Raw genomic sequence first — 27,172 nt, 5'->3', positions numbered from 1 at the left:
CACGCCCTGGTCTATTGATTTTTTTTAAGTGCACAGACCATCAATAATTCAGCGAAAGGGAGGATATGAAATCTGCCATATTGTAGATATGAATGCATTATGCTGATGACAGAAGACAGCTAGAGCTGCTCACTGTGTGCCTGGACATTCAGGATGGCGGGCTGCCCTGTCAGAAACGGTTCTGGGTGTTTTTCAGGGATTCTTCAGCGTCATACTGCATGCTTGGACTTCCAGGATGGCGCTGGCCGTGTTTCAGGGATTCTACGGTGCCAGGAAGGCTTTATCTCTTGGCGTCTTTACTTGCCATCCTACTATGCTCCAGGAAACTTCAGGGCTCTGAATCTTAGGACTCCTGGTTTGGCACATCAGAATGAACAGAGGAGCACCGAGCATTAAATCCCCTAGGGCTCCAGTTTAAACCCTGCAGTCAATAGGACACCAAGCATATGCTTGTTAAGCACCCGAAGATGAAGGAGTTGGCCCTAAATCAGGCTGAAGAAGAGTTAATGTAGTCTAACCCCTATAACCTTGATCAGAAACCCAGTGCGTGTTCTGCTGGGGGCTACAGCTTCATGAACGAAGAGGTCATATGGGAAGGACAGTGCCCACAGAGTGACAGAAGCAGCGGCGGCAAGGAAGGCAGCTCCCATTCTTGTACAGGTTTTAAAACCAGCCTTTATTAACTAATTGTAAGTAATACAAATATTCCAAAAATATAAACAGACTCTTAATGGCATCCTACATTTCAAGTTTTTGAATACAACAAATGTATCAAATCATGAAGCAGGGTGATCAAGGATCCCATAGCCAGTCACAGTGGGAAGCAGACCCCTCCCCTCCAAATGGCATCCTGAAAGGAGAAATAGGCAAATCTGGGGTAATTACAGGCAAAGAACATCACCAGTCTGAGAGGGGCTGTCCCAGGAACTGACCCTGCACTGAAGGTGTGGGGTGGGACAGCTGTCCAGACCTGTCACCTCTATTTTCTAAAGAGACAAAAGGGGAGCTAGGGTGTAGCTCAGTTGGTGGCGCCTGCCTAGCATGCATGCAGCCCTGGGTTGAGCCAGCACCACATGAGCCAGTATGTGGCCACACCTAGAATCCCAGCACTCACAAGTTCAAGATCATGCCTGGCTAAACAGTGAGTTCAAACACCTGCCTGGATTCATAAAACCCTGTCTGAAAAACAAAAAACAACAAAGCTAAGGTATATTTATATATATAAAAAGGAACTGAGAAGTAGCCATAGTTAAGTAGCCCAAAGAGAAAACCAGGCTAACTGTTCTCACACTTAGCCAGGCTGACACACTCGGGCTGCACTGCCAGAGGCCTCTGGAACAGGGCAGGGCATGGAATCGCTGAGGATCCATTTCCCAGAGAACGGCTGTCTTGAAAGCCCCATGCTTTTAGTACGAAGCTTTTCTGAGCCACTGTTAACAGAGGAGGCTACATATTAACATAGAAATCTTTGGGAGGCAGGAAGGAGTGAAACAGGTCCCTGGTTAAATGAAGGCAAATTCACTCAACCTCTTTAATTAGGGACCCACGGGCCTACAGTGCCCCCTCTACAATGTGCAGAGTGGAAACCCTTACCTGGCCCTTTAACAAACTGGTCCTGTGTCCAAAGCTCCCCCTATAAGAGGGACACGAACATCAGGCTTTTGATTTAGAAGCCCAATCAGAGAGACACACTGTGTCCCTGAAGAGGCACCTTAAAGAGCTGAACCTGACAGCTGGGCGGACTCCTGGCATGGCTCGAGTGGGTGGATGCTAACAGCAGACCAGGTGGTCTACTGACTCCTGAAGACTAGTTTGCAATGGGAAGGCCTGTGGCAAGCCTGGTGACAGACTTCAGGATGAATTGGTTCCCCCCCAGCCTTGCCCTGCTCTGTGCCTGCCTGAGTTCTCTGAGCAGCACCTCCCAACCATTGCCTGCCCCTAAGACATGGAACTAGCAAACAGGACAGGTCTTTAGGTCTGGAAAGAGAGGATGGCCTCGCGGTAGCGGACTACAGGTGGGAGGGGCTCTGATGACAGACAGGCCCAGAAAGCTGGGGCTCCTTGTAGAAGCAGCAGGGCTCTTCCGTGAAGCCGCACTGGGTTTTGGTCAAGACTCAGACTCTAGTCCTTGCATATGCCTACCAGCGATGGTGGAGTGCAGGCTCTTCTTCCTCTCCAAGGTAAAACATGGAGACACAGAAGAGGGCAGAAAGGGACCTTGATATTCAACTCTGAGGCTCTTATTGCTTCATCAGGACTAGCCCTCAGAGCAGGCGTTGTGAGAGAACCCCCTCCTGTAGTGTTAGGGTGGCAGTGAGACCAGGACCTGGATCTGAAGCCACAACCAAGCTCTCGTGCTCCTGGCTAGCACCCGGAGTCCTCCCCATCACTTTGGCAGGATCCCACAGGCACCAGCAAATGATGCTGGGCATTGAGCTTGGAGAGTCTGTTCCGTTGCATCACCAAAGCAAAAGAGAAGGCGCCACAGTCTTGGACTAAGGAAGGAAGACTGCATAATGCTAGAAGGTGCCAGACAGTCAGCTTCCACTTACACCACCAAGCTCCACCACCAGGATTTCTCAAAATGGTTAGTTCCTGAGGCAGGACCTAAAGGGTAGAAACTAAAATACTATTGTATGGCTCCTGAGTGGGCGGTGACCACACCTAAACAATTCACAAATGCTGGCAACTGCCTCCAGGGAAAGCAGAGACGCAGCTAGGAACTCCACCCAGCTCAGAGAGAGGGGCAGGACTCAATTAAGGCAGTGATGCTGAGGTGGGGCAGGCACCTCAGGGGCCCCCTGTACTGGAGCACAGCAGCACCTCCTTTCCGTTTTCAACTCTCGAAAGCGTCCTTTCTGCGACTCATCTAAAGCATTTAAGATGGAGAACCTAGAGAGCCCAGAATGCAGGTCTGTGAGGACCTCGCTTGGTCCTATTACACCAGAGGCAGGAGGCATTCGCCCATTTGGCAAACAAATGACAGCGAGCCCTGCAACCCCTCAGTCCTGGGAAAGTAGTTCTCCCAAGGCCCTGGAGAAGAAGAGAACAGCCAGGAAGGACAGAGGCTAGATCAGACGAGACAACTAGGACAGGACACCAGGGGAGACACAATACAGAGCCTGCCTGGGCAACAGGAGGCCGCAGCAGCCTAGCAACCCTTCCTGTCCTTTGGAGCTAATGTCCTTGCATCAGCACCAGCACAGAATCCCTGAAGAGCACTTTCAGGATCTACAAGCAAGGAGACACACATTTTGCTTTGGACATTTGTTTCCCCTGTACCCTAGCACCTCCCATATGCATCTCAAGCCCAGGACTGCAGCTCGGCCAGATACAAACCAGGCCCACCACTCCATGTTTAGAAAGCATGTTTAGAAAGTTAAAAGAACAGAAATCGGTTCTCTGTCCTCTTCCAGGGCAGGTAGAAGACCTCTTTCCCCATGGGAGTAAGACGATGGCTAGGGATCGAGAAGGCTGGCTTGGTGCTGGAGCCTGCAGAGACACAGCAGGACCCATGACAGGCGCTCTGCTGGAGCCGGATGCAGCCTGGGGACCACAGGACCAGATGCCTTAGAGTACTGGCTCTGCATGCTCTCATCTTCCCTGGTATGTCTGCTGCTGCTGGCTAGTATTTCATGTTTTCAGAAAGGTGTGTGCCTGGGGCATCAAGGCAGCCTCTGGCCTCTCCTTTCTCCTTGGCACAGGCCTTGTGAAGCTGAGGAGAAGCCACGGTTTGGCAAGGGAGCCTGCAATAGTTTCTATCACTGTAAAGCTCAACAGCTCACAGGTCAGCAGGGAGACACATGACTCGGACTGAATCTTGGATCTTTCAGCTTCTCCCCTACTGGAACACTGGACATCCTAGGCCATAGTTTACTTATGGGCGTGTGTACACACGTACACACACGTACATACGTACACACACACACACACACACACGACACGCTCTCTCTCTCTCCCCTGGAAACCAAATATAGGGTGCAGACAGCTCTGGATAGGTCTGATTTGCCTGCTCTGCATCTAACCTGCCCTAAAGTCAACCACTTTCCAGCTCCTTCCAGACCCTCTGGGCAAGTGCTCCAGCTTCTGCTCGGCTGAGTCAGTCAGGCTGATCAGAAAGGCACAGTGTAGCAAAGTCCCCTACTGGGAAGGCCGTTTCTTGGAAGCAAGAAGGCTAAGGGGCCCGCAGCTGCCCAAGGCTGGTGTAGACATCATCCGCTCCACTCAGCTCCTCAAAGACTGGGATTAGGTTCAGCAACTCTGTGTCTGCCATGTCATCAAACCAGGACTGCACAGGCACCTGGGGTGGGAAAAGGTGATGTTAATCTGATTATTCCTTTCCTTGCTAGTACTACTGGAGGCTGCTGGGCCACACTGGGGTGGTGCACTCTGGTGAAGCCCCTCATCCCAGCCCGAGGCTGTGGGGCCTGTGTGACCACTCACTGCATTCTCTGGGTGGAAGATGTAAGATGCAGGCGAGTTGTCCAGGATGAGGGTTTTTCTCAGGTCCCTTCCCAGGCGGCTGAGGTCCTTGACGTAGCAGCCCTGGTGGAACACACACGATTCCCGAAACAGGCGGGCCCGGAACACCCCACACCGGTCCAGGAGGTCTGTCACAGGGTCGGCATACTGGAAGAAGAAGAGAGGTCTTAGCTTGGGTGCTGTGCTGGGTCCCCTGTGGCTGCTGCATCATCTCCTCTTCTTTCCTCCCATCCTCTCTTGGGTACCTTGGCTAGGCTGGCAGTGAAGAGAACACATTCAAAGAGCTCCCCCATTCGTCTCAGGAACTCATCAACGTAAGGCCTCTTGAGCACATATACCTGGAGAGGCAGAGAGGGCTGTTGGAGATACTCCATGAGGAGGTAGCACTGTCCACCTTCCCACCGGCACAGAGAAGCCATCAGGCCTAGGTATCCATGCCAAGACCTAGGAACCTCTGCCCCACCAAGGATGACTCCAATCAGGATTCTGCTGGCTCCACAGGCCCAATCCTAAACTGCGAGGAAGGAAGGCACACCATGTCCCAGAAGCCATCTTCATTCCGGGGTGGACCATTAGCTGCCTCCAGAAACAAGTAATCAAGAATAGGCCTCACAGATGGAAATAGCCTATCCTGGATTACTTGAATCCAGCCACAGCCTCCACAGCAGCTTCTGTGCTGGATCCCAGCGGGACAGCCTGTGTAGGCCCCCATCTGGCAAGGACCTCAATACCTCGTCAGACCCATGCCCCAGAGGGTCTCTGTGAACACTAGAGCAGGGCACACTACCTGTGAGGACTCTGCCTGCATTGCTTATAGGTTCTTCAGTTGCTCGTGCCCTCCCCCAGTCTACAATCTACTGCTTTCCACCTTCAGCCTGCACAAGTGCTTCTCCGTCCATTTCTTTTTTTTTTAATGATTTATTTGTGCTTTAATGTGCACTGGTATTTTGTGAGGGTGTCAGATCCCCTGGAGGTAGAGTTACAGGAGGTTGTGACCTGCCATGTGGGTGCTGGGAGCCCAGGACCTCTGGAAGAACTGCCAGTGCTCTTAACTGCTGAGCCATCTCTCCAGCCCTGCGTCCATTTCTTAAAGCTCTGTCTACACTACATCCTACCACAGTGTGTGCCTGAGTTAGCCGCCAATTCCTCAGGAGAGCCCTCGCAGTTCAGGCTATTCCTCCTCGTCACACACAAGCCCCCACCCCCCCCTCAACCATTACATCCAACATGACCTCTCCCCATCTTCTTCTCAGACCCACCCTGCACAGGCAGCCCTCCTCCTCTTCAGTTCCACGAGTCTTTAATTCAAGCCTCTAGTAACCAGAAGTCCCTGCACAGATTTGCCCGTGGCTGACTAGACTGAGGGAAGCTGTGATGTAGAGAGCCTGCGAAGGGATGGACTGTGACAAACCCATCAACGCCTCGAGCCAGACTTTCCCCATGAATATCTCTCCGACCAGCCCAGGAAAACAGGTATCATGCCTGCTATGACATCTGCAGCAATGGTCCCTGACCTTTAGTTCCAGACAGAGCTGAGTATGCATGGCCAATGTCTACTGAGCACTTAAAGAACCCAGTGTAAAAACCCAGAAGACATGACGTCAGGGAAGGGGGCATAGGAGAGGTCTGGGCTGTGGGCATGGGGAGGAGCCCTCCAGGCAGGGAACAGAGGCTCTTTGTTTCCTGCCTCTTACAGGCAGAGACACTGTTACCAAGGGGAAAAAGGAAGTAAATCCTAACAGTGCTGTAAAAAAAAAATGAGGCTCCTGTTCACTTGGCAGGGATGGTGATTAAGAAATGACAGTTACAGGGGCTGCAGAGATGGCTCAGCAGTTAAGAGCATCAGCTGCTCTTCCACAGGTCGGGGCTCAGTTCCTAGCACCCACACAACAGTTTTAGGGGATCTGACTCCTCACACAGACACATGAGAAGGTAAAACACCAATGCATATTACAAAAAAAATCATTAAAAAAAGAAATGATGGCTATGACTGTTATTTAAAACCAGCCTGGTCTTTGCAGCAAGTTCCAGGACACAGCCAGAATTAAATAAAGAAACTCTGCCTCAAGAGGAGAGTGAGAGAGAGAGAGAGAGAGAGAGAGAGAGAGAGAGAGAGAAGGAAGAAGAAGAAGAAGAAGAAGAAGAAGAAGAAGAGAAGAGAGACAGTTCTCACAGTCAGATTGTGAATGTAGGCAGGCTAGGAGGAGATATGGATGAGAGTTGGAGTGTTGAATCACTAATAAAATAGGAGAAGCTGAAGAAAAGGAATGGTTAATAGGTCACAATGACCTATTTCCCATTTGAGGCTGGTGTGGCCTGGCAGACAGCTCACCTGGTGAGTGGTCCCCTCAATCTCTACAGGCACTATGAAGTCAGCATTGTTGATTGGCTGGAAAGCAGAAGTTATTGGCGTCAGCATGGCAGTGGACAGGAAACTCCCACCATCCTCCTGGAGGCAGCCCACTAAGCAGTTCTTGGACAACAGGGTAAGTAGCCTCATGCCATTCTGGTTTTCCCCCCTTCTCCTCTATCCTACCTGAGGAATTCTACCAGAGATGAATTTCAGGGCTTTGACAGGGTCTTGCTACACAGTCCAGGCTAGCCTCTAATTCATGGTCCTATCAGCCAAAGACTTGCACCATTTGATGTCTAGCTTTTTCAAGACAGGCTCTTACTGTGCAGCTCAGGGCATCCTAGAACTTATGATCTTCCTGCCTCAGTTTCCAAAGTGCTGGGATTGTGGAAGGGGCTCCGCACCCAATTTAAGGCCTCCTTGTGTTAAGAAATATGCTGGTAAGAAAACCCAAGAGCAAAACAGATTGAACTATTTCCATGCTAGTGGAGACAGACAGCATGTAGGCAGTGATTTATGATGGGTGCGTGTGTGCACGTGCGTGTGAAGGTTCCTAACACTCTTCAGTATGGCCTCTGGGTACCTGTGACTCCAGGGTGGTCTGGCTCCTTCCCTCCCATCACTTCTGTCTTTACCTGCAGAGCATGTCCCAGCACCTGCTGCAGAGCTCAGACAGGTCCTGAAGGAGGGGCCATGTGCTGCCTTACCTTAAAGGAACTGTGCACAAGGGTCTCATCCAGGTCGATGACCACACAGATCCGTCCTTGATCTTGCTCTGTCACCTCTGGGAGCAGGCAGGTCCCAGGTATCTAAAATCAGAGCCAGGATGCTGAGATGTGCCCACCAAGAAGCACGCCCACTCCCACCTCAGCAGAAGGCTACAGAGTCAGGCTCTATGGAGAGTCACCAACCCAGGAAGACCCTGCTTAAAGGCAGAGGAAGAGGCAGCAGGTCAGTGTTAGCCATAGAAGGCTGAAAACAGTGGGACCTTTGGGTGCTGGTCAGGGCTGGTGTGGGAGAGATAGCAGAGACAAGAGGGGTCCTCGGCAAATACTCAGCATAAATGGCTTCCCGGGGTACCCCACCTGCCAGGTCGGCTAGTGCCCGGAGGGTCGGCCAGATGGACATACCTGATAAAACTGGTACTGGAGACATTGCAAGAGATCCGACTGTGGGGAGAAAGGAGGTGCTGAGTGCCAGCCCGTCAGCTCCGCCCGCCCTAACCAAGCCACTGCTTCTGCCTCTCCAAGACCCAGTCACCTAGCAGCTCCTCACAGTGACAAAAGTGACCGTTTTCTGGGGAGCTGGGCAGAAATAAGGAAGGCCTCCTCTCCATAAAGTGAGCAGGCAGGACTTAGGGACTCAAATCTACTGCTCTCTGTGGTTAACCTCTGCTTAGCCCCTTAAACCTAGCTTCTTGCTGATAATGTATGTTTCTTCTTGCCTCCTTGGGGCAGGCATTCTGTGTGTAGGTACTGAAATACTGAGCACACCAGCATAAAACACTACTGGGGTGCCCGAGAATATGCAGGGAGACTGAATACAGAGAGACAAAGACAGCACTGCAAATGTTACACAGTGTACCAAGTGTTCCTAAAGGAAATCTTGAAAAAAAAAAAAAGCTAAATTCTGAACTTAGAAAAACCTAGGATTGTCATTTGGGCATGTTTCTTTCAAGGACAGCCTAGCATCCCCCCCCATGGTAATATATGATTTTACATTTTGATTTAACTGGGCAAATAAGTACTTCTTTACTTTTATTTATTTATGTATTTTTATTTTTTTAGGTATGAGCACTCTGACTGCATTTAAGCCTTTATGCCAGCAGAGAGCACAAGATCGCATTACAGATGGTTGTGAGCCACCATGTGGTTGCTGGGAATTGAACTCTGGAAGAAAAGCCAGTGCTCTTAACCTCTGAGCCATCTCTGCAGCCCCAGGTAAGTATTTCTTAATTTTACTAAGAATGCTCCATAAAAATTAACTGCTTAGTAATACTGTGGGGTTGTATTTACTCAACCGTTCCTCCACTGGACCAAAGGGCTCTTTCTGCAGGCTGTTCCTGTGCACAGCCTGGCTGTGTCAGAGTCACACTAGGGTTTAGAGGAGGTGTTTTGTCACTGAAGTACAAACAGCCACACATTTCCAAGTGACTCATGGTGGCACAGCTGCAATCTGCTGCAGGGTTTTCTTGTTGGTTGCTACTTTTGTTTTGAAAAAAAAAAAAAAAAAACCAAAAAACAAAACTCACTATGTAGCTCAAGCTGGCTTTGAACTCAGATCCACCTACCTTTGCCTCCTGAGTGCTATCAGGGTTATTAAGAGCATAGGCCTTTTTAAATCCTTGGTTCCTACAAAAAATCCACTTGGAAGGCAGTTTTGAGTACTAGACAATAATAAACACAGGCTTCAGAGCCAGAGATATGAGTTCCAATCCCACCACTATCAGCGGCTAATTTGGGGTACACTTATTACATCCCTGGACCTGAGCGTTCATGTCTGCAAGGGATCTTTCAGGGGTCCTGGAATCTGCACCATCTCAATTGCCCACCTCACAGATGGGAAGTATCAGAAAGGAGACAGGCTAAGGGAAGAGAGGAAGGGCCTTTAGACCAGGGATCCTCATGGCCCCACACCAGGTCAGAATGCCTGCCCCAGCCTGCTACCTTAGCGATGGTGTTTGTCTCCTCCTTGTACGTGAGCTCGGTTGAAGAGCTTGACTGGCCAACATGCTGGGTATGGAAACAGCAGAAGAGGGCCTTGAAGATGTTCCGGCTACGGGGCTTCTTAGGTGAAGACTTGGAGACGAGGCCTAAGAGAACAAGGAATGACAAAGGCCATTAGCTACAGGGGTATTAGTTTCTGTCAGCAGTCACCAAATGCACATACACCCTCCAGTCTGGGTTCTGCTGGAGTAGTGGACACTGCTCACTGAAATGCCACACACTAACAACAAAATCTATGTGCAGGGCTGGAGAGATGGCTCAGTGGTTAAGAGCACTGACTGTTCTTCCAGAGGTTCTGAGTTCAATTCCCAGCAACCACATGGTGGCTCACAACCATCTGTAATGAGATCTGGTGCCCTCTTCTGGCCTGCAGGGATATGTGCAGGAAGAACCCTGTATACCTAATAAATAAATAAATAAAACCCTGTATACCTAATAAATAAATAAATAAATCTTTAAAAAAATATCTATGTGCATCTCCATGCTCCCTTCAGTGAGGAAACAGTAGTGATCTCCACTCTCTGGTCTGAGAATGGGAGACCTAGGCTGCACAGGGCTGGTTTTCATACTCTGGTGCGTCTTGAGAGAGTATCACAATGGGCTGGGTATTCCGTGCTCTATGGCAGTACACTACCATCCTGCAAACGAACCTGTAAGGACCCAAGATCTCTGTACCCAGTCTCTCGGAAGACTCCCAGTTCTAGGAAAGGGATCAACCATGATTCAGCTCCATGACGGCTTCCCTAAATCCTGGATCAGTGGCAACAGAACTAAGGGTTGAGTTGCCTAAAATCTCAGAAATTCCTCACAATGGACTGGCTGGCTGAGATGTCAGTGGGGAAAGATACTTGCCACCTGAGCGCCACCATATGGTGGGAGAGAAGGACAACGCCTGCAAGTTGTTGTAACGCTGCTTGCCCGTGCTCACATGCACGAATTGAACAAACAAAACAATTCCCTCCCCAAGCTCCAAGACAGGAGGCATGTTCGTTTTCTTCTCATAATTTCTAATTTTTCCCTAATACTTCACTGCCCGCCCACTCTCCTCTCTTGTTCCAGGGAGTCTGTTGGAAAACAGATGGTTACGGCCCCAGGTCGTGCACACCCTGCAGCCTTCAGTCTGCTTCTCAGACTAAAGCTGTTCTGCCCTACCTTGGCCACCTGAGCTTTGGAAATATAAATACACTTTAACAAGAAGTTTTCCAATGCAGCTCCAGAAAGACCAAACTGATATAAAGCAAAGGGCATTCATTACAGGCCCAGCAGCAATGGGCTTCAAATTGTCCTTTTCTTTCTTTCTTTTTTTTTTTTTTTTGTGGTTTTCCGAGACAGGGTTTCTCTGTGGTTTTGGAGCCTGTCCTGGAACTAGCTCTTGTACACCAGGCTGGTCTCGAACTCACAGAGATCCGCCTGCCTCTGCCTCCCGAGTGCTGGGATTAAAGGCGTGCGCCACCACCGCCCGGCCAAATTGTCCTTTTCAAGTTGCTGGACTCCAGAAACTGCTCTGGTAACTGTCACACAAACAAGGAGCCGCTGCAAAGAGTATAGTGGCCAGGAGGTGGCGCTGTACATCCAATTATGGAACCCCAGCCACAGGTTCCTCCTGGGCGGCTGAGTGTCCCAGAGCCTAAGTGAGACAAGCTGGTCCACTGTGAGGCAGAGGACCAACTGTGCAGGCAAGTAAGTGCCAGAAATGCCTCTGTGAGGGAAACCAAAACAGAATGAACCCCTAGAGCTTCCCTATGTTCTTAGGGGAGGCCACCCATGGACATCTTTTGATCCCTCAACATCGGAAGAGCCAATGGGGGATGCAGAGTTCTCTCCCCTTCTGGGTTATGGCCACTGGGAATCTCTCCAAAAGCAACTGAGCCTTCCCAGGAAACTGCCTGGAAATCTGGGCGTCACTTTAAAAACCATGAAGTTAGAGGACAAATTTTTATGACCTTCCTCCCACCTGTATGTGGGTTCCAGGCTGTCAGGCCTGCAGGACAGTAAGCACTTTTACCCCTGGAACCATTTTGCTGGCCGCTTTGGCATCACTTTAACCTCTTGGCTACATATGAGGAACTAAGATTTCTTTGGGCATTCTGTCATGAAGTGTTTCTGCCAAAGCAGTCTCAAAGACCAAATTCAAAGCCAGTACTTAACAGCAGAGGGATAAGAAGCTGTCTATCCCTTGGAGCATCCTCCAGACACTTCCTAGTCGTCTCTGCAGAAACCAGAGGGACTCAGGACAGATGCCCGACACAGAGCTCCAAGATCGAATCTGAGCCTTTCCCCTTGCTCCGTGGTTTCTTCAGGCACAACCACAACTGAAGGCTTAACCCAGGCACAGTCTTTCTTAAAAGGGCACACAACCCAGGCCTTTCCTGAAGAGGCCACATCAGGAATGTGCTCAATACCTTAGTTAGTAACACAGAGAGGCCCAATTCCCAGGCCTAAGGGGGACCTTGAACTCTGCATTTCAAGAGATCACAAACACACACACTGACCTTGAGGGCAGGCTCTCAGAGCAAACACCCCACCCCCACAACTGTGTCGGGAGGCTAGTCTACCGACCCTGTCTCTGACAGGCCCCACTGCACAGCATCCTTATGTTACAAACACTACTCTTGAGGGTCATCAAGGCTGAACTCAGCTTCCCCCAACATGGCTGCTTCCCCTCAGGGCTAACAAAGGCTTTGCCTGTTATATTCCACAGCCGTTGGCCCATGGCCGGCAGGTGTTTAATAGTTTCACCAACTGTCTGACTACAGGGCCTCCAGCTAAGCCCTGGAGAAGCCTGCATTCTTCTGTCATTTCCCAGAACTGGGAACAGAAAAGCCTCAGCCAAGTTTACAGACCTGTGTTAAGACCCCTGCCATCACAGCCCCCGATTTGCAGGAGGAAACTGAGACAGTTAGTTCATCAGTCTGTGGGGGTGGGGGTGCCACACGGAGGTATGACAGCAGAATCAGAATTTGAACCCAGAGCCACAACCCTCAGGCATTTCCCATCAGCGCCTCTGAAAGGGACACTGGTGCATGTCCATGCACTATTGTCAGGCTTGGGCAGAGCCTTCCAATGGCTCCTTATAGTTCACACTCTGCACTGTGTCCCTGAGAGCCAGGAGCGGGCCAGTTCCCCGAACAGTGTGTCATGGGGAGAACCAGTCCACCTCCCCTGGAGAGGAAGAGGGGCAGGCGCAAGAGTGATCAGGTATGAAGGGATTTTACAGTGCAGTGTCCCCAACAAGGAGGTAGGGTCCCCCTAGAAAGCTGCTCAGCCTCCTCCCCACCCCATCCTCTGTATGATCCTGCCTCCTGAGAAGTACCTGTTCTTCTTGCCCTAAACCTTGGGATGCCTGAAAAGGCCAGCAAAGGCACAATGGGGAAGCCAGCCCTGAGCAGAGGAGCTAGGTCAGCACCTGATCACCAGCCCTCCAACTCAAGACTGCTGGCTTCCTACTGAGGCAACCTATAGAGAGAGACCGCTAGGGAGGTGCCTCTCTATGGGGCTGTCTGGTTGGGGTCCAGGCTCTGCCAACTACTGATTCAACCTTAGTTTCCTTGTCCATAAACCGGGTTAGTAGCAAACCTCATTCAGGACAGCCTAAACATATGAGTAAGGTCCTGGACAGCCTCTAAAACTGAATAAAAGCAACACTACTAACTGGCAACAGCCTGGGCCTCAACTGCAGGCATCAACATGAATCGGAGTTGACACGGGTCTCATTCCAGAAGCCCAGCAACAAGGGATTAAGGGTCTCCTACCCACATCACGTGGTTGAAGTTCAAGGTCAGATGAGGGAAGAGTGCCTGGGAGAAATCCCCCTACCTATTCCCCAGTCCAGCAAAAAACTCGTAAACTGTAGATGGTATCCTGACAGGCATCACTCGCCGTGAACATTGCCCTCTCCCTGTGCACCCCCACAGCCTCAGTAAGAATCTCTGCCTGTAAGAAGCATGTGTTTGCACATGTGTGTGTGTGCACATGTACAAATGAGCCCTGGCCTTGCCAGGATAACATTATTTTTAACCTTCTGAAGGTCAGGTCCAGCTACCACGGTTGCCAACAACACAGCTTTGGATCCTAGGAGTGTCTCACAGGAAATCCACGCAGCCTTGGACGGGGCAGAAGGCAACTCCTTGAGCTATGGGACTTTAACAAGACCATTCCCATACAAGGACGGTTCACTTCCCCCAACACCCCCAAGGACCCCCCCAGCTCCCATCCCCCACAGCAAAGGGCAGGGCTGGCTCCCACTATAAAATGGCCTCTCTGAGTGGCCTCCCTCCCCTCTGCTATTGGAGGAAGGAGAGTATTTGGAGCATTTCCGGCCCTTCTTGGCCTGCTGCCTGGGCCCTGCAGCCAAGACACAACCGATTGGGGATCCCTGTGGAGAGGAGTCCTCCCAGGTTGTCAGCAAGAGGCATCTGTGTCTTGGCTAAGGACTTGCTCCGAAGTGCCAGATATATGGAAGGGTCCCTTGGACCAGCAGGTAAGCGGGCAAGGAGACAAAAGAGGGCAAGAGATGCCGAGACAGCTCCACGGGCCCAGAAGACTGCAAACAACGGGAAGATACACTCCCGATCCACAATGCCCAACCACAAATGTGTTCCGCTAACATGGCAGACAGGGCAAAAAGTAGATGTGAGTCTCACTGCATGGAGTTTGCGCCACAGGACTCGGCTCACACCGGCCAGCGTGACCTATGCTGGGCACTGGTAGTCCCCAATCCAACAGCGTTTTGGTTCCTCATCCCTGGGCAAGAAGTCGCCTCTCCTCTTTCTTTCCTGTGTATGTATCTGAGGCAGCCCAGGTAGTTCAAATTCAAGTTATCTTCAAATGCCTGCCTAGGCCTAGCGGTCTCAGGGCGGGGTCAGTCTTCCGCTCCCATGCCTCACAGTCTGGTCACCCTCAGGACCTTCTTCCCTTAGGAAGATCTTAGTTTTGGAAACAAGGATTCCCAGGCACCTTGATTTCAGAAGGTGCCTCTAATGGGATTATTGGCAAGAAATATAGGCAGATTTCAATATTTAAAAAAAAAGTTTAGGGGGCTGGAGAGATGGCTCAGAGGTTAAGAGCATTGCCTGCTCTTCCAAAGGTCCTGAGTTCAATTCCCAGCAACCACATGGTGGTTCACAACCATCTGTAATGGGGTCTGGTGCTCTCTTCTGGTCTGCAGGCATACACGCAGACAGAATATTGTATACATAATAAATAAATAAATATTAAAAAAAAAACTGGGTGCGAAACAAAGGACCAGGGCAGGGTCTTTTTAAAAAAAAAAAAAGTTTAAAGGTGTGCTTGGGGGGGGGGGGCAAAATAGCAGGTTCTGGGCCAGCAGGGACAAACCTGAAATGACATTCAAAAAATTGTCAAGGGCTAGCGCCTACCTTGCCACACACAGTGCCAGCTAGAGTAGGGGACACTGCGGGTACTGGACGGCAGGCAGCCGCATTAGCTCTCCCACTCCCGAGGGGGACAGAGCAGGCTCACGGGTGGGCTAAGAGAAACCTGACAAGCAGGACACAAACACTACCTTGGTGGCAGTTCAGTGCTGTCTTTGTGGAGAACCAGGAAGAACCAGTTTCTTCCTAGGCTTCCTTTGTTGCCTTAGGTTGTCAAGACACAGCAGGAGGGCAGGGGTGAAGCTCAATGGGTTAAATCTCCACCAGCAAAAATTAAAATAAGTTAATTCTGGCCGGGCGGTGGTGGCGCACGCCTTTAATCCCAGCACTTGGGAGGCAGAGGCAGGTGGATCTCTGGGAGTTCGAGGCCAGCCCGGTCTACAAGAGCTAGTTCCGGGACGGGCACCAAAGCTACAGAGAAACCCTGTCTCGAAAAAACAAAAAACAAAAAAAAAAGTTAATTCTGGCTTTGGCACAAGTACTGCATGTGGCCAGGAGCCTCAGTTTTTTCCATCTGTAAAATGGCAAGAGGACCACTAAATCAAAGGGTGAGGATTTTAAGGGCTTCTGAATGCGCTGGCATAAAACCCCAGGCATTAAGATCGGAGCATCCAGTCCTGGGTCTCAGTCTCAGAAGGTTCACAGTATGACACCACTGAGATTTATTTCAGAGGCTGCACAGCAGAACCAGTGGGACAGGGAGAGGCCCGGGAAATGGCCTTTCCTGGAACTCCACAAAACTAATTTGTCTGTGTGTCTCTGCCTCAGAGGCTGGCCAACCTGTTCCTCCTTCAGGTTCGGGCCTCCACAGTGGCTTTCTGCCCACTTTCAGGACCCCTGTTCCTTCCCACTCGCCCCTGTTTCCCCTATGAGACCCAGCCAACAAGAACACACTCTTGTATTCCTGAGCAGTTCTCTGTAGCTCTGGGTTCATCTGCAGGCCAACAGGGAAAGTCTTCCTGCAGAGCACTCTGGGAAGTGACTTCAGAGCTCGGTGTAATGGCAGCACAAGCAAGAGGGCCCTTGCAGGGCCTGGGCAAGGGTGGCTTCCACAGGCCAGTCCAAGCAAGACTGTTCAGCCCTCAGCAGACTCCTCCTCCATCTGACAAGTGGGAATTCCTTCTATCTCCTAAGGTTGCTGAGACAAAACCCTAGTCAGAGCACCAGGCCCACGGTGAGTGCTCTGTAAATACTGGCTGTGGCTATTCCTGAGTAAGCAAGGACAATCGCTCTGCCCATTCATTCACACAGAAAACTCCTCCAGTTCCCAGAAGAACCGCAGGCTTCCTGAGTGAATCTGGACCCTGAGGGGAATCTGCTCGGGTTGAGCAGGCAGTTGGCTTTGTTGAGCTTCCTGGCTCTTCTCCCAGGACACCTGTCAAGATCAGGGGGAGCATTTGGAACGCACATGCCTGGCCCACCTGCTGTGCTCTGAGTCAGTGGGTCCCAGGTGTGTGTGTTGGGGGTGAGGCTGTATTTTTAGTAAAGTGTCATTGGAGATTCTGACGTGCATGTCCCTGGCTGAGCGCCAGAGAATTCTAAACCCCTTCCAGGATTAGAAGGCAGTTCAGCCAAAACCCCAGCAGCCCTCTTCCACATCAGATCCGATGGGTTCAGACCCTTAGGCCCCGGAGGAGTTGGACTTGAGTCTGGTTTGCCTCAAGGGCCACTTGTTTTACTCCAAAACCGAACCAAACCCCAGTCAAGAGATCTGAGTTCGCAGTACCCCTTGTCCCCTCAGTCACTAGGGAGGAGGGGCCTCCTTCCGCTGCTGAGCAAATAAGAGGTGGATGCACAGTCCTTTCCCTGTGGCACACAGCCTTTTTCTCACTGAGCTGGAGCCATGTTTGCTCCCTGGCAACAGTGCAGGTGGGTAAGAGCAAATTCAACAGGATGGAGAATCTGTCTCTAAGAGGCCAGGACAAGGTGGATCCCAGCACAGGCAGGAGGCAGGAGAAGCTCATGGACTCAGTCTCAACACTACAACAAAACAAAAGTGGTGTGTGTATGAGAAGAACCACTGGAAGAGAAAGGAAATGTCAAGTCCACTCAGATCAGGTTCAAGGCTAATTGGTAGGAAGAAAACTAACCAATAAAAAGAGAACCCCCACTCCTGCCCAGAGGGAGGCTGTCGTGTCCAGGAGCCATGCTGCAGAAGGTCTCATGAAGGCTCACTCTGGCTTGAAGGGCTGGATACTCAGACAGGAAACTGTTCTACTGAGTCTCTGATTCCCAGTCTCTGTCTCCCCCTTGATGACTGGTTTCTTCCTAACATCTGCCTGTTGCAAGCTCATCTACATCACAGCTGGGAACTAGCTTTCAGTGCTGAACATGTGAGAGAAACATAACCACAGCTTTTCTCAGTCATGTCTAGGCACCCCAGAACCGGCCAGCTTTAGACACGATAAAAGCAGTTTAATGCTCTCTCAATGTGTTCTACGCTCAGACCAAAGTCATAAAGGCCAAGATTAAGAATATCTACTTGTCGGGCAGTGTTATCTTATGCTTTAATCCCAACACTCAGGAGGCAGAGGTAGGTGGATCTCTGAGTCAAGGCCAGCATGGCCTACAAAGCAAGTTCCAATACAGTCACAGCTACAGAGTGAGAGAGACCCTGTATCTATTTCTCGACAAAACCTATCTTTCTCATTGTTATTAAGAGTACGTAAAAGATGGCTCAGTGGTTAAGAGCACTGGCTGCTCTTTCAGAGGACCAGGTTCAATTCCTGGCAACCAAATGGCAGCCCACAACTGTCTGTAATTTAAGTTCCAATAGATCTGACTCTCTCACACCAATGCACATAAAACAAATATATATGTATGTATTTATGTGTGTGTATTTATATGAGTGTATCTACAAGAAATCTGAATCTCGCTGAGCTCATTAACTCCAAGGCAAGTGAAGACAGTGGCAGCTATTGGTAGTTCCATCTCTAAGAAGGTTTAGAGACTCTTTAGGAGGCACAAGATTCCAGCTCCCACCCCACCAAATCACACAGGCAAAGAAGCAGTCTACAAGAAGTCTGTGAAAGGCTCAGAGGCTAATCCTTCCAAGAGGCCAATGCCCTCCACATCAGTGTCCCCTCAGACCCTGGGGCACTGTCTTGGGCAGAAAACACACACCACTGGGTACTGTTTATACAGTGCATCTTTGGGGGTAAAGCAGGAGGGCAGACAGCAGCCAAGGAAACAATAACAACCAACACTAACTTCCCTACACAACCCTTGGTCTCACTGCCTCACCAATCCAAGAATCAAACATCCCAAGACAGAAATAGCGGAAGAGAGTGAAGGAGGAGATGCTGTCAGACGCACACACAGCCACTTCACACGCTGTCTCACTTTCCCATACAAACATTTCTATTAAGTCTCCACAGAAAGGTTGGGATAATCAAATCTTGTTAGAAATTTGTCTGTCTAGTTAGTCCCCCAACACTTTTTTTTTCAAGATAGGGTTTCTCCTTGTAACAATCCTGGCTGTCTTCAAACTCACAGAGGCCCCCCTGTCTCTGCCTCCCAAGTGCTGGGATTAAAGGCATGCGCCATCCACTACCCAGCTACTATTTCCTTCAATAAAATTCCCTAAGGACTGACTGGGAAGGCCTCCCAGAGAGTCAGCTGCCACCTCCTTTAACTGCCCAACCTTCTCTAGCTGGGAGGAATGACACAGGCCCACCCACACATTGCCTTTTTCTTTTCTAAGATTCATTTACTATGTATAGTGTTCTGTTTGCACACCAGGAGAGGGCACCAGACCTCATTACAGATGGTTGTGAGCCACCCTGTGGTTGCTGGGAATTGAACTCAGGTCCTCTGGAAGAGCAGCCCATGCTCTTAACCTCTCAGCCATCTCTCCAGCTCCCCCAGGGACTTCTCACCCAGACTCTGAAGTCTTACTTAGTTTAAACCTAAGTCAGCTGGCAAACCGCAGGCCCAGTACATTTACAGACTCTGTTGTGTAGGAGAAGCACTACCCTGGGCTCTTACCGTGCAAACAAACACTAGCTTAAAAGGATGATGGAAAACCAAAGATCGAGGGGCATCTCCATGACTGGGAGGGAGTAAGACTGACGCTGTTACCTCCCACCCTTGTAGGCTGGCTGAGGAAGGCCTTACCCGACAGAGATGCTGACAAAACTCCTTTCAAAGCTTTTCCTGGTAAAGGCTTAGCTGCATGTGCAGGCTCTTATGGGAAAAGGAAGACTTTCCCCCTTCTGTGGAGAGCACGAAGAAAAACTTGTCACTATGGGGCTCAGAGGTTTAAAGCACTGGCTGCTCTTTCAGAGGACCTGGGTTCAATTCCCAGCACACACACACACACACACACACACACACACACACACACACACGGTGGCTCACAACCACCTAACTCTAGCTTCAGGGGGATGGGATGCCATCTTCTGACCTTTGTGGGCACTAGGCACCCACGTGGTACATAGACATACACGCAGGCCAAACACTCATATATGTAAAATAAATTTAAGAAAAACTTGCCATCATTCTGCTTTTTAGGGATAGCAGTCTTGGAGAAGAACCCTCAGTGTAACTAGCTTCCAGACCCCGCCCAGTTCCAGATGTGAGCAGAGCAATCCAAAGCTTAGGTCACTCTTCCGAGAGTGGGCACAGGATCATCCCTTAACAAGTCTTTTCTGGACCCCCTCCCAATATGCTGCTGAACTGAGGAGGCCTCACCCCTGTCCTCACATTGGCCTATCACAGGGTGGAGCCTTGTTTCCTTTGCTTTCCCCCATCCGTCCCAGCATCTGGGTGACATCCTCACATGATGCTGTAGTAAGTGCCCATTCTTCCCAAACGGATACTTATATTTTTGATGTCATACACAACCAGCTCCTTGCTGTATCAGGGAGACATTTCTCCCATCTGCTTGGAAAGATGATCCAATTTTGATGCTTTTATCATCAATGACTTCAGCAACTTTGTTCCACTTCCCCTACTGTAATTATTTTTGAATCATCAGCGCACACCAGGCAGTCTTTAAGCTCAGAGAACAGAATGAGAAAAAGGAAAAAAACGGCAGTGGTAAACAACTTCACTGAGAGGCCTCTCGAGCCAGAGGCAGCTTGCTCCTTTCCGAAATCAACTCATTAATAAACTGTTCCACAGTGCTCCCTTCCTCTTCCAAAGGTAGATGAGGGTTGGTTGGGGAGGGGAGGTGATGAGAGAAGGGAGGGGCAGGAACTCCTAAAGGAGAGGAGAGCATTTGCTCCCTCCCACTGCTTTGTGTTTTAAGATGCAGGTTCTGTTTGTAATCGATGTGCAACTGAGCTAGTTGGCTTGGTTGTCAGTGCCCAAGCAGTCAAAAAGAAAGCATGCCCCCCCCATGCAATCAAATTTACAAAGGGGGGGGGCACGACCAAGAAGCAAGCCTTCTCCAGGAAGAAGTTTGAAAGGCAAACCACATACACAAAAAAGGGAAAAACAGAAAGAAAACAAAAACACAACTCCAAGAAAATCAACCAAGCCAGCAACCCGACACTTTTAGGAACTCAGCTGCTCGGCTCTGCTGCCATGGCACGGTACAGATTCCCCATCTACCCTGCTGTGGTCCTGCCACCCTCAGGACACCGCCAGGAGACCCTGCGGGTGGGATGAGGGTGGTGGGTGGGAAGGAAGCACACTCAAACGGTCCTGGTTTCCCACTACGCCCCCTCCTCTTATGTCCTTGTCCTTCCTGATTTCTTCACCTCTGCCAGAAGCCTGGGTCCTTTCCCTGGGACGAGGTTGTGAAAGGGACTGGAAGACTCTGGCAGTAAATTATAAATAAACACAGGCAGCCTCCCTTTGCAGTCCTTAGCACCACACACAGGCCAGCAGAGGCGGTAAAGTTGCTGCCTGGATCACACAGCTGGGTCAGCGATGCAGTCAAGAACAGGGACCCTGGCAAGGAGGAGGGGGCCTTCCTGGGGCTAAGATCTGAGCAAGCAGGGCTTCACCTCTCCCCAGCACTCGCCGCTGCTTTAGACGAACTGCTCCCCTTCCCCCATCCTACTGAGGAATTCCAGAGAGGCTGGGATACCATCGCTGCGGCTCTGCCCCTAGGCTAGGCAACTTAGGTAGACTCCTTGGAAAAGTGAACCCCAAGGAAAAGTGACCTGCTGATTAATATTAATCAATAGGGGGATGAGGTCCTACACTCATGCCCCACAGCTGGCAGCCTTCCAGGGTCTAGGCCTCAGTCTACTGAACTGTGGCACGGGCCTTTTATGTCCCATTAGAGTAGAGAGAAAGCGTAGCAGCGCTTGGGATTTGGTCCCAAGAGCGTGCTTTCCACTCAGCCAAAGAGCCAAGTGACCGCAGTCCTAGGAGTTCACTAGGATTTAAAAAAAAAAAAAAAGGCAACAACGCTGGTCCTTACACTCGGCGGAAATTTCTACCAGCTAGCTATTTTGGACACAATTCTCAGAGCCAGATGAACGGAGGGAAGGGGAAGATTTTCAGGGGACCCCACTGTGATCAAACCCAGCGATTCCATCTTCTCGGCCCCAACCTCCTCCCCGCCCCCGCGGGAGGCCGAGGCCTTCGCTCCAATCCCCAAGCACACCCCAGAGAGGGCCTGCGACACCCCTGTCTTCTCCAATCCGACCCTCCCACCCTCCAGCCCCCCAAAAGGCGGGGGTCGCGAGCCCCTGCCCACAGACAACTCGCGCTTTTTCGCTGCGCGATTCAGAAACACGCCGGGTCCGATGCCATCCGGCGAATTATGTAACCAGGGACACCGCTCCCGGGCTAAACAAACGCGGCTCTGTGTGTGCGTGCAGCAGCGGCCCCGGGGGAGCGCACCGGGCAGGGAGGGGCTCCGGCCGGGCCTCGGGTCGGGCTCGTGGGCTCCGCCGAACCGCCCGAGTCCCGCGCCCAGCGGTGACCGCGAACCGACCCCTCCCCCCACCGTCGCCCCCGCCCCGGGCCGGTGAACTTCGCCCCGAGTCCCCGCGCGCCGCCACGGCCGACCGCCCCGGCAGCCCGGGCTCGCGGGCCTGCGTGAGAACTCGGCTGGCGGCGGCGTTCCAGCTCGGGACCCCCCCCACACCCCGTTCCCTCCCTGCGGCCCCCCGGACGGACGGGCGCGCCGCAGTGGGGAGGGGGAGAAAAGTGATCACTCCAGAGCCGCGGCCCGGGTGGGGGCGGCGCGGGTGGCCTGGCGCGCCGCGCGCCCCCGGAGTCTCTGCCCCCGGGGGGAGGGGTGGCCCGACGGGTGACAGCTGCGCGGATGACACCCTCCCGCTGGGCGCTGGCAGCCCGGGCCTCGCTCGAGCCCCCCCACGGGGGTCGGGGTGCCGACGGGTGCGCCGGGGCTGACCGACCCCGGGTCCCGCCGGATTCTCCCGCCCCTCCCCGCCCGGGGGGCGACGCAAAGTTTTGGGAAGTTGCGCCCCTACCTTGCTTGGTGAGCACCAGGGCGTCTTCCCTCCGCGCCTGGGTGATGATGGAGCCGTGTTCCATCTAACAATCCCGCGGGCCCGGGCTGGCTGGGCGGGAGGACGCGCGGGCGGGCGGCCGGGCGCGCGGGCGGGCTGGGGGGCCTGGGCGGGGGCCCGTCGGGCTCCGGCTCCCAAGACTCCGACTCCCACAGCTGCTCACATCCCCCCCTCGCGTTTCCTCCCCGAGTCGGGAAGGGAGGAGGCCTGCACAGAGGACGGACGGCCCAGGCAGCGGCTCCCCGGTGTCCCCAGCCCCGATCCCCCGGTGGCAGCTCCGGGCTCCTCAGTTTGGGTCCAACATGGAGAATCCGGAGCGAAAACAAGAGGAGGAAATGGGACACGGGGCGGTTTCCAGGCTCCCCCCTCCCCTCCGTACTCCAGATAAACAACCCGCGGCTGCAGCGCCCACCCCCGCGCTCCTCCCCGCTCTTGAACCGGCGTCTCCACGGCCTGCCGGCGCGTCCCGCTCCGGGTCAGCGTCCTAGGCCCCGGGACCCTTCACCAGCGAGCGGCAGGGGCTGCGGACCTGGCAGAGGTTTGCTATTTTGTTACGGAAAAAGCGAATCTCCGAGGGGGGTGGGGTGGCGGGCGGGCTAGGCTGGCGGGGGAGACTTGAAACCGCTCCGGTACTCGGATTGGTCCTCTCGCAGAAAGGGGGCGTGGCCCCTTCTTACTATGCGGTGCAAAGACCCAACAACATTCCAGTCGCCACGGCCACGCCCCCGGGCCACTCCCCGCTTGCTGGGCTGCCGCCTCCTAGTCCTCTCGGCCACACCCCCTTTCCAACTACTTAAAATGCCACTCCAAAGATTCCGTGTCCCTGTTCGGGGCCCAGGTATTTATGTTTCTCTACCTTTCTCGCCAAGGCTCAATGCTTCTGCCCTGCGAAACCTGGGCAGATGGAGAAGCCAAACCTGGGTTCGAGTCAATTACGGCATTTCCTGCTTAGAACCCAGCGCCTTATATAAGACTATCGCCTATAAATCTGGAAAGGAGTGTGAAGGGGACGGAACCAGGACTCCAGAGTGTAAGAAATGGAATTGACCCCTGGACTGGGCGACCTCCACACTAAAATGACCCCTTATGTGCCAGGACACCGTAGGTGCCAGTCACTCCCAAATCAGGCATCCCATTCTTCTAGCCCAGCTCCCCACCACTATCCCATAGTTCCATCCTGCCTAGTGGACACAGACTGCCCTTCCTCATTCTTTAAGCCTCCAGGCTGGGGCTTGAACTCTCCAACTGCTCAAGGTTTCACGGGAAGGAGTTCCTTTCCTCTTCTAGGAGCAGCAGCTCCAAAGAAGCGGTTCCAACTCCATGTCAAGTCATTTAAAAAATTATTGTGTGTTATATGTGCGCCCCACTGCACTGGAGGAGATCTAGGGACATTTTTCCAGAGTCTATTCTGTCCTTCCACTCTGGAAGGATCAAAACTCTGGGGATCAAACTCAAGTCATGAACACTTTCATGGGAAACGCTCTTACAGTCTGAGCCGTCTCGTTGCCCCATTTCAAGTGTTTTTTTGTGATCTGTCCTCCATAGGTTGCCTTGGGAGAAAGGAAGTTGCCCAGGTTGGTGCTGATGAGACTGTTAAAGCAGTCAAACTGTAGTGATGACTTCAAAGTGAAGTTGAGTGGAACTCACTCTGCTAAGGAAGGCCAAGACCTTATTACACGGGAGATGGGGGCAGCAGGTGTGGCTCCCCATTCTACTTCTCATAGCCTGACATTTGTCTCTCCTAATCTTGTCCAAGTAGGTCAAAACCTACAAGGTGATATCGTCATGATATGTATATACCCATGTTCCTTAAGAGTGTGCATGCTTGTCTGTTCCTACACACACACACACACACACACACACACACACTACTTTTTTACATAACACCATTTTAATGAAAATGCTGTTTTTTCCAAAATGAATGCAACTGTTAGAGAAGCTCTGAATGATGCTTATGTAACTCTAAACGTCTGGGTTCGGGTAGATCCTAATTCATAAGGGAAAAGAAGCTGGCGGAGGAGTTCAGACAGATTTGCCTCCCACCATGAAAACAATAGGGTCGGTAAAGCTCATCTTAATGGGCGGCTAAGGTAGACTTTGGCCCAGGCCCTCTTACGAGGTAGTTCAGTGCAGCGAACAGTACCGGCAGGGCTGAGTACTGAGGAGACCTGCTTTCCTCTTCTGCTGGGTGAAACCTCCCGTGTTCATTTCCTCATCCGTAGGTACAGTCTCTCCGCTCTTATATTAACAAAGTACTTCCATAGGTATTCTCTGGCTCCTTTGATCTTTCATTTCGAGGTTAGAAGAATGGATATGTTCATCGTACAGAAGAAGAAACATGGTCTGGAAAGGTTAATTGATTCAGCAGCAGCAGTGGGGGTGGGGTGGCGTACATCAGTAGTCTCAGCACTGGGGAAACTGAGGCAGGGGTGTCATGAGTTCAAGTCCTTCCACACACCTTAAGTAGGAACTGCCTCCCTTGAGACTGGGAGCTGTCGGTGTCTTGTGTATAACCTGATAGAACAAGAGGCACGTTTGCCCCGTGCGTGTTGACTGCATGTGTCCAGGGGCACAGCGGCTCACAGCCGGAAGTACATTTCATATTGCGAGACAATGGTGATCAGTGCTTCATGAGACTCCTCATCCTTGGAATGTGTACAGTCTGATATTTCCATTGCATGTCTGTCTTCCATTGCTTTGGGTTTTGTTTCTTTTTTTTTTTTTTTTTTTTGGTTTTTCGAGACAGGGTTTCTCTGTGGTTTTGGAGCCTGTCCTGGAACTAGCTCTTGTAGACCAGGCTGGTCTCGAACTCACACAGATCCGCCTGCCTCTGCCTCCCGAGTGCTGGGATTAAAGGCGTGCGCCACCACCGCCCGGCTGGGTTTTGTTTCTTAAAGGAGGGTGTCGCCGTGTTAGCCCATGTTAGCCTTGAACCTACATTGATCATCCTGCCTCAGGCCCCTGAGTCATGGAATAACAAGTACCTCTCCATCCGTGTCTTCTATTTTCACTTTGAAGGTGATGAACCAAAGGTGTCCTCTTTAAGACCAACCACAATCCATGTCCTCTATGTATTGAGCTCTGGGCGTCTCTGAAAGATGCAGAGGAGGGGGCCCCAAGCTTTCCTTGCTCTGAAGTCAAGGAAAGTTCATGTGTAACTAGTGAAAAGAAAGGCCGGGACAATGTGAACACAGCAGGAAGGGAGGAGGTGGATGGGGCAGGTCCTTGAGAGGCCTGTCAGGACTCCTGCCCATGGAGTCTAGAAAGTTTGTGCTAGTGTCACTGGAACCCCCAAACCTGGACAGAAAAACTTAGGGCACCCTTCTATTCATAGATTTCCATTCCAGAAATCCCTCCGGGGTTTCGGTAATAGGCCCTTTTCTCAGTTAACGTGGTCGGGGAGGCGGGAGGCAAGTGGCTCTTCTAACTTTGGTCTAGCAGCTTTACAAATCATCTCCTGCCTACAAATCCTGGACCAGATACCCAGGATGTAACTTTAACTTCTAGTGGGAGCTGGAGAGACGGCTTGGCGATAAGAGCACTTGCTCTTGCAGAGGGACCGGGGTTTGATTCCTAGCACACGTGAGGGTTCATAACCATCCGTAACTCTAGTTCCAGGGCCTCCAATGGCCTCTTCTGGTCTCTAGGGCACTGCATGCAAGTGGTGTACAGGCATACATAAAGGCAAAACCCTCTACACCCCCAACACAGAGTAACAAGTGAAACCTGGGCTCTGTAGGCCCCAGTCCCTCTCAAGAGAGGGCCTATTGACTCTCTCCTGTCACCTGCTGGCTCCAGTCGCTGTCTCTGACTCTGTCACCAGCAGTTGTTGAGAAGCTGATTGGAAACTGCAGCACTTCCCCCAGTACTGGGACAGAGGGGTGGGTGGGTGTGTGCATGAGAGGGGTGGGGGACGACACACAGGATGGACAGGACTCAAGTGGAGCAGCTGCCTTGTCTCCTCCGGTGATTGAGATCCTATGGGTGCTCCTGGGCCAAAGCCTGGAGCAAAGGAAGCAGAACTGCAAGGGTCTGGAAGAGCGTCCTCTGGACCTGCAGGCTTATGATGCCCTCCTATAAAAAGCGAGTGGGAAGGCCAAGAGAGACCTTCCATAGCCCTCTCTGAAGTCACTCTTATGTTTTACTTATATATTTTAAAGACTTATTTATGTATACAAGTGCTTTGTACGTTGCCTGAACACCATAAGAGGGCACTGGATGGTGAGCTGCCACATGGTTGCTGGAAATTAAACTCAGGACCTCTGAAAGAGCAGCCAAGTGCCCTTAACCGCTGAGTCCAGCCCAGCCCAGCCCAGAAATATTATATTAAAAATTTACTACATTTTTTTTTCTCGAGACAGGATCTTATGTATCCCAGGTTGTCCTCAAACTCACAAGGGTAGCTCAATATCTTGAACTTCCTGTGTGCGCGCGTGTGTGTGTATGTGTGTTCCCGTGAGCGTGTGCACATTGTATGTGTGCATGTGGAGGCCAGAAAGCCGATCCCAGGTGTCTTTGTCAATCACTCATTCATATTTTTTTGAGACGGGGGTCTTGTATTGAATATAGAGCAAATCAGTTGGGCTAGGTAGCAGCCGGTGAGCTCCAGGGTGGATCCCTCTACCTCTGCTCCCCCTCTCCCTGCCAGTGTACCACCTCATCTAACGCCTACACAAATGCTGGAACTAGGAGCTCAGGGCTTCACACGCACACAGTAGGTCCTTTACCATCTCTCCGGCCATGGATGACCCTGATCCTCTATCTCAGTCTTCCAGATCCTGG

The 27,172-nt window shown here is 51.6% G+C and overlaps 1 protein-coding gene across 2 annotated transcripts; it reads right to left on the bottom strand.

The window, feature by feature from the left end:
* Positions 1-657: 657 nt before the first annotated feature.
* On the bottom strand, positions 658-22,922 carry Ctdsp2 (CTD small phosphatase 2). 2 transcript variants are annotated; one of them, XM_041666955.1, is made up of 8 exons: positions 22,352-22,922; positions 9,502-9,647; positions 7,966-8,004; positions 7,543-7,644; positions 6,815-6,871; positions 4,728-4,838; positions 4,444-4,629; positions 658-4,300 (listed from the first exon to the last, which is right to left on the bottom strand). In XM_041666955.1, exons 1-8 carry the CDS (start codon positions 22,413-22,415, stop codon positions 4,175-4,177), a joined length of 831 nt encoding a protein of 276 aa, XP_041522889.1. In that variant the 5' UTR covers positions 22,416-22,922; the 3' UTR covers positions 658-4,174. The 2 variants fall into 2 exon arrangements, with proteins under 2 accessions (XP_041522889.1, XP_041522896.1); XM_041666962.1 differs by having other exon boundaries at positions 4,728-4,820; positions 22,352-22,918.
* Between the last annotated feature and the right edge of the window lie 4,250 nt (positions 22,923-27,172).

Source organism: Microtus oregoni, unplaced genomic scaffold (genome assembly GCF_018167655.1).
Source record: "Microtus oregoni isolate MIOR12 unplaced genomic scaffold, Mior012 000001F_ref0000356, whole genome shotgun sequence".
Lineage (NCBI taxonomy): Eukaryota > Metazoa > Chordata > Mammalia > Rodentia > Cricetidae > Microtus > Microtus oregoni.
This window is presented reverse-complemented; position numbering and strand designations above follow the sequence as displayed.

Bases quoted from the DNA above. Each gene is read 5' to 3' on its own strand.
- Ctdsp2 (XM_041666955.1), bottom strand. From the start codon at position 22,415: ATGGAACACGGCTCCATCATCACCCAGGCGCGGAGGGAAGACGCCCTG. The intron at 6,872-7,542 runs GTAAGGCAGCAC...TCTGCTTTCCAG, and splicing joins TTGTGCACAGTTCCTTTAAG to CCAATCAACAATGCTGACTT. The intron at 4,630-4,727 runs GTACCCAAGAGA...TTCTTCTTCCAG, and splicing joins TCACTGCCAGCCTAGCCAAG to TATGCCGACCCTGTGACAGA.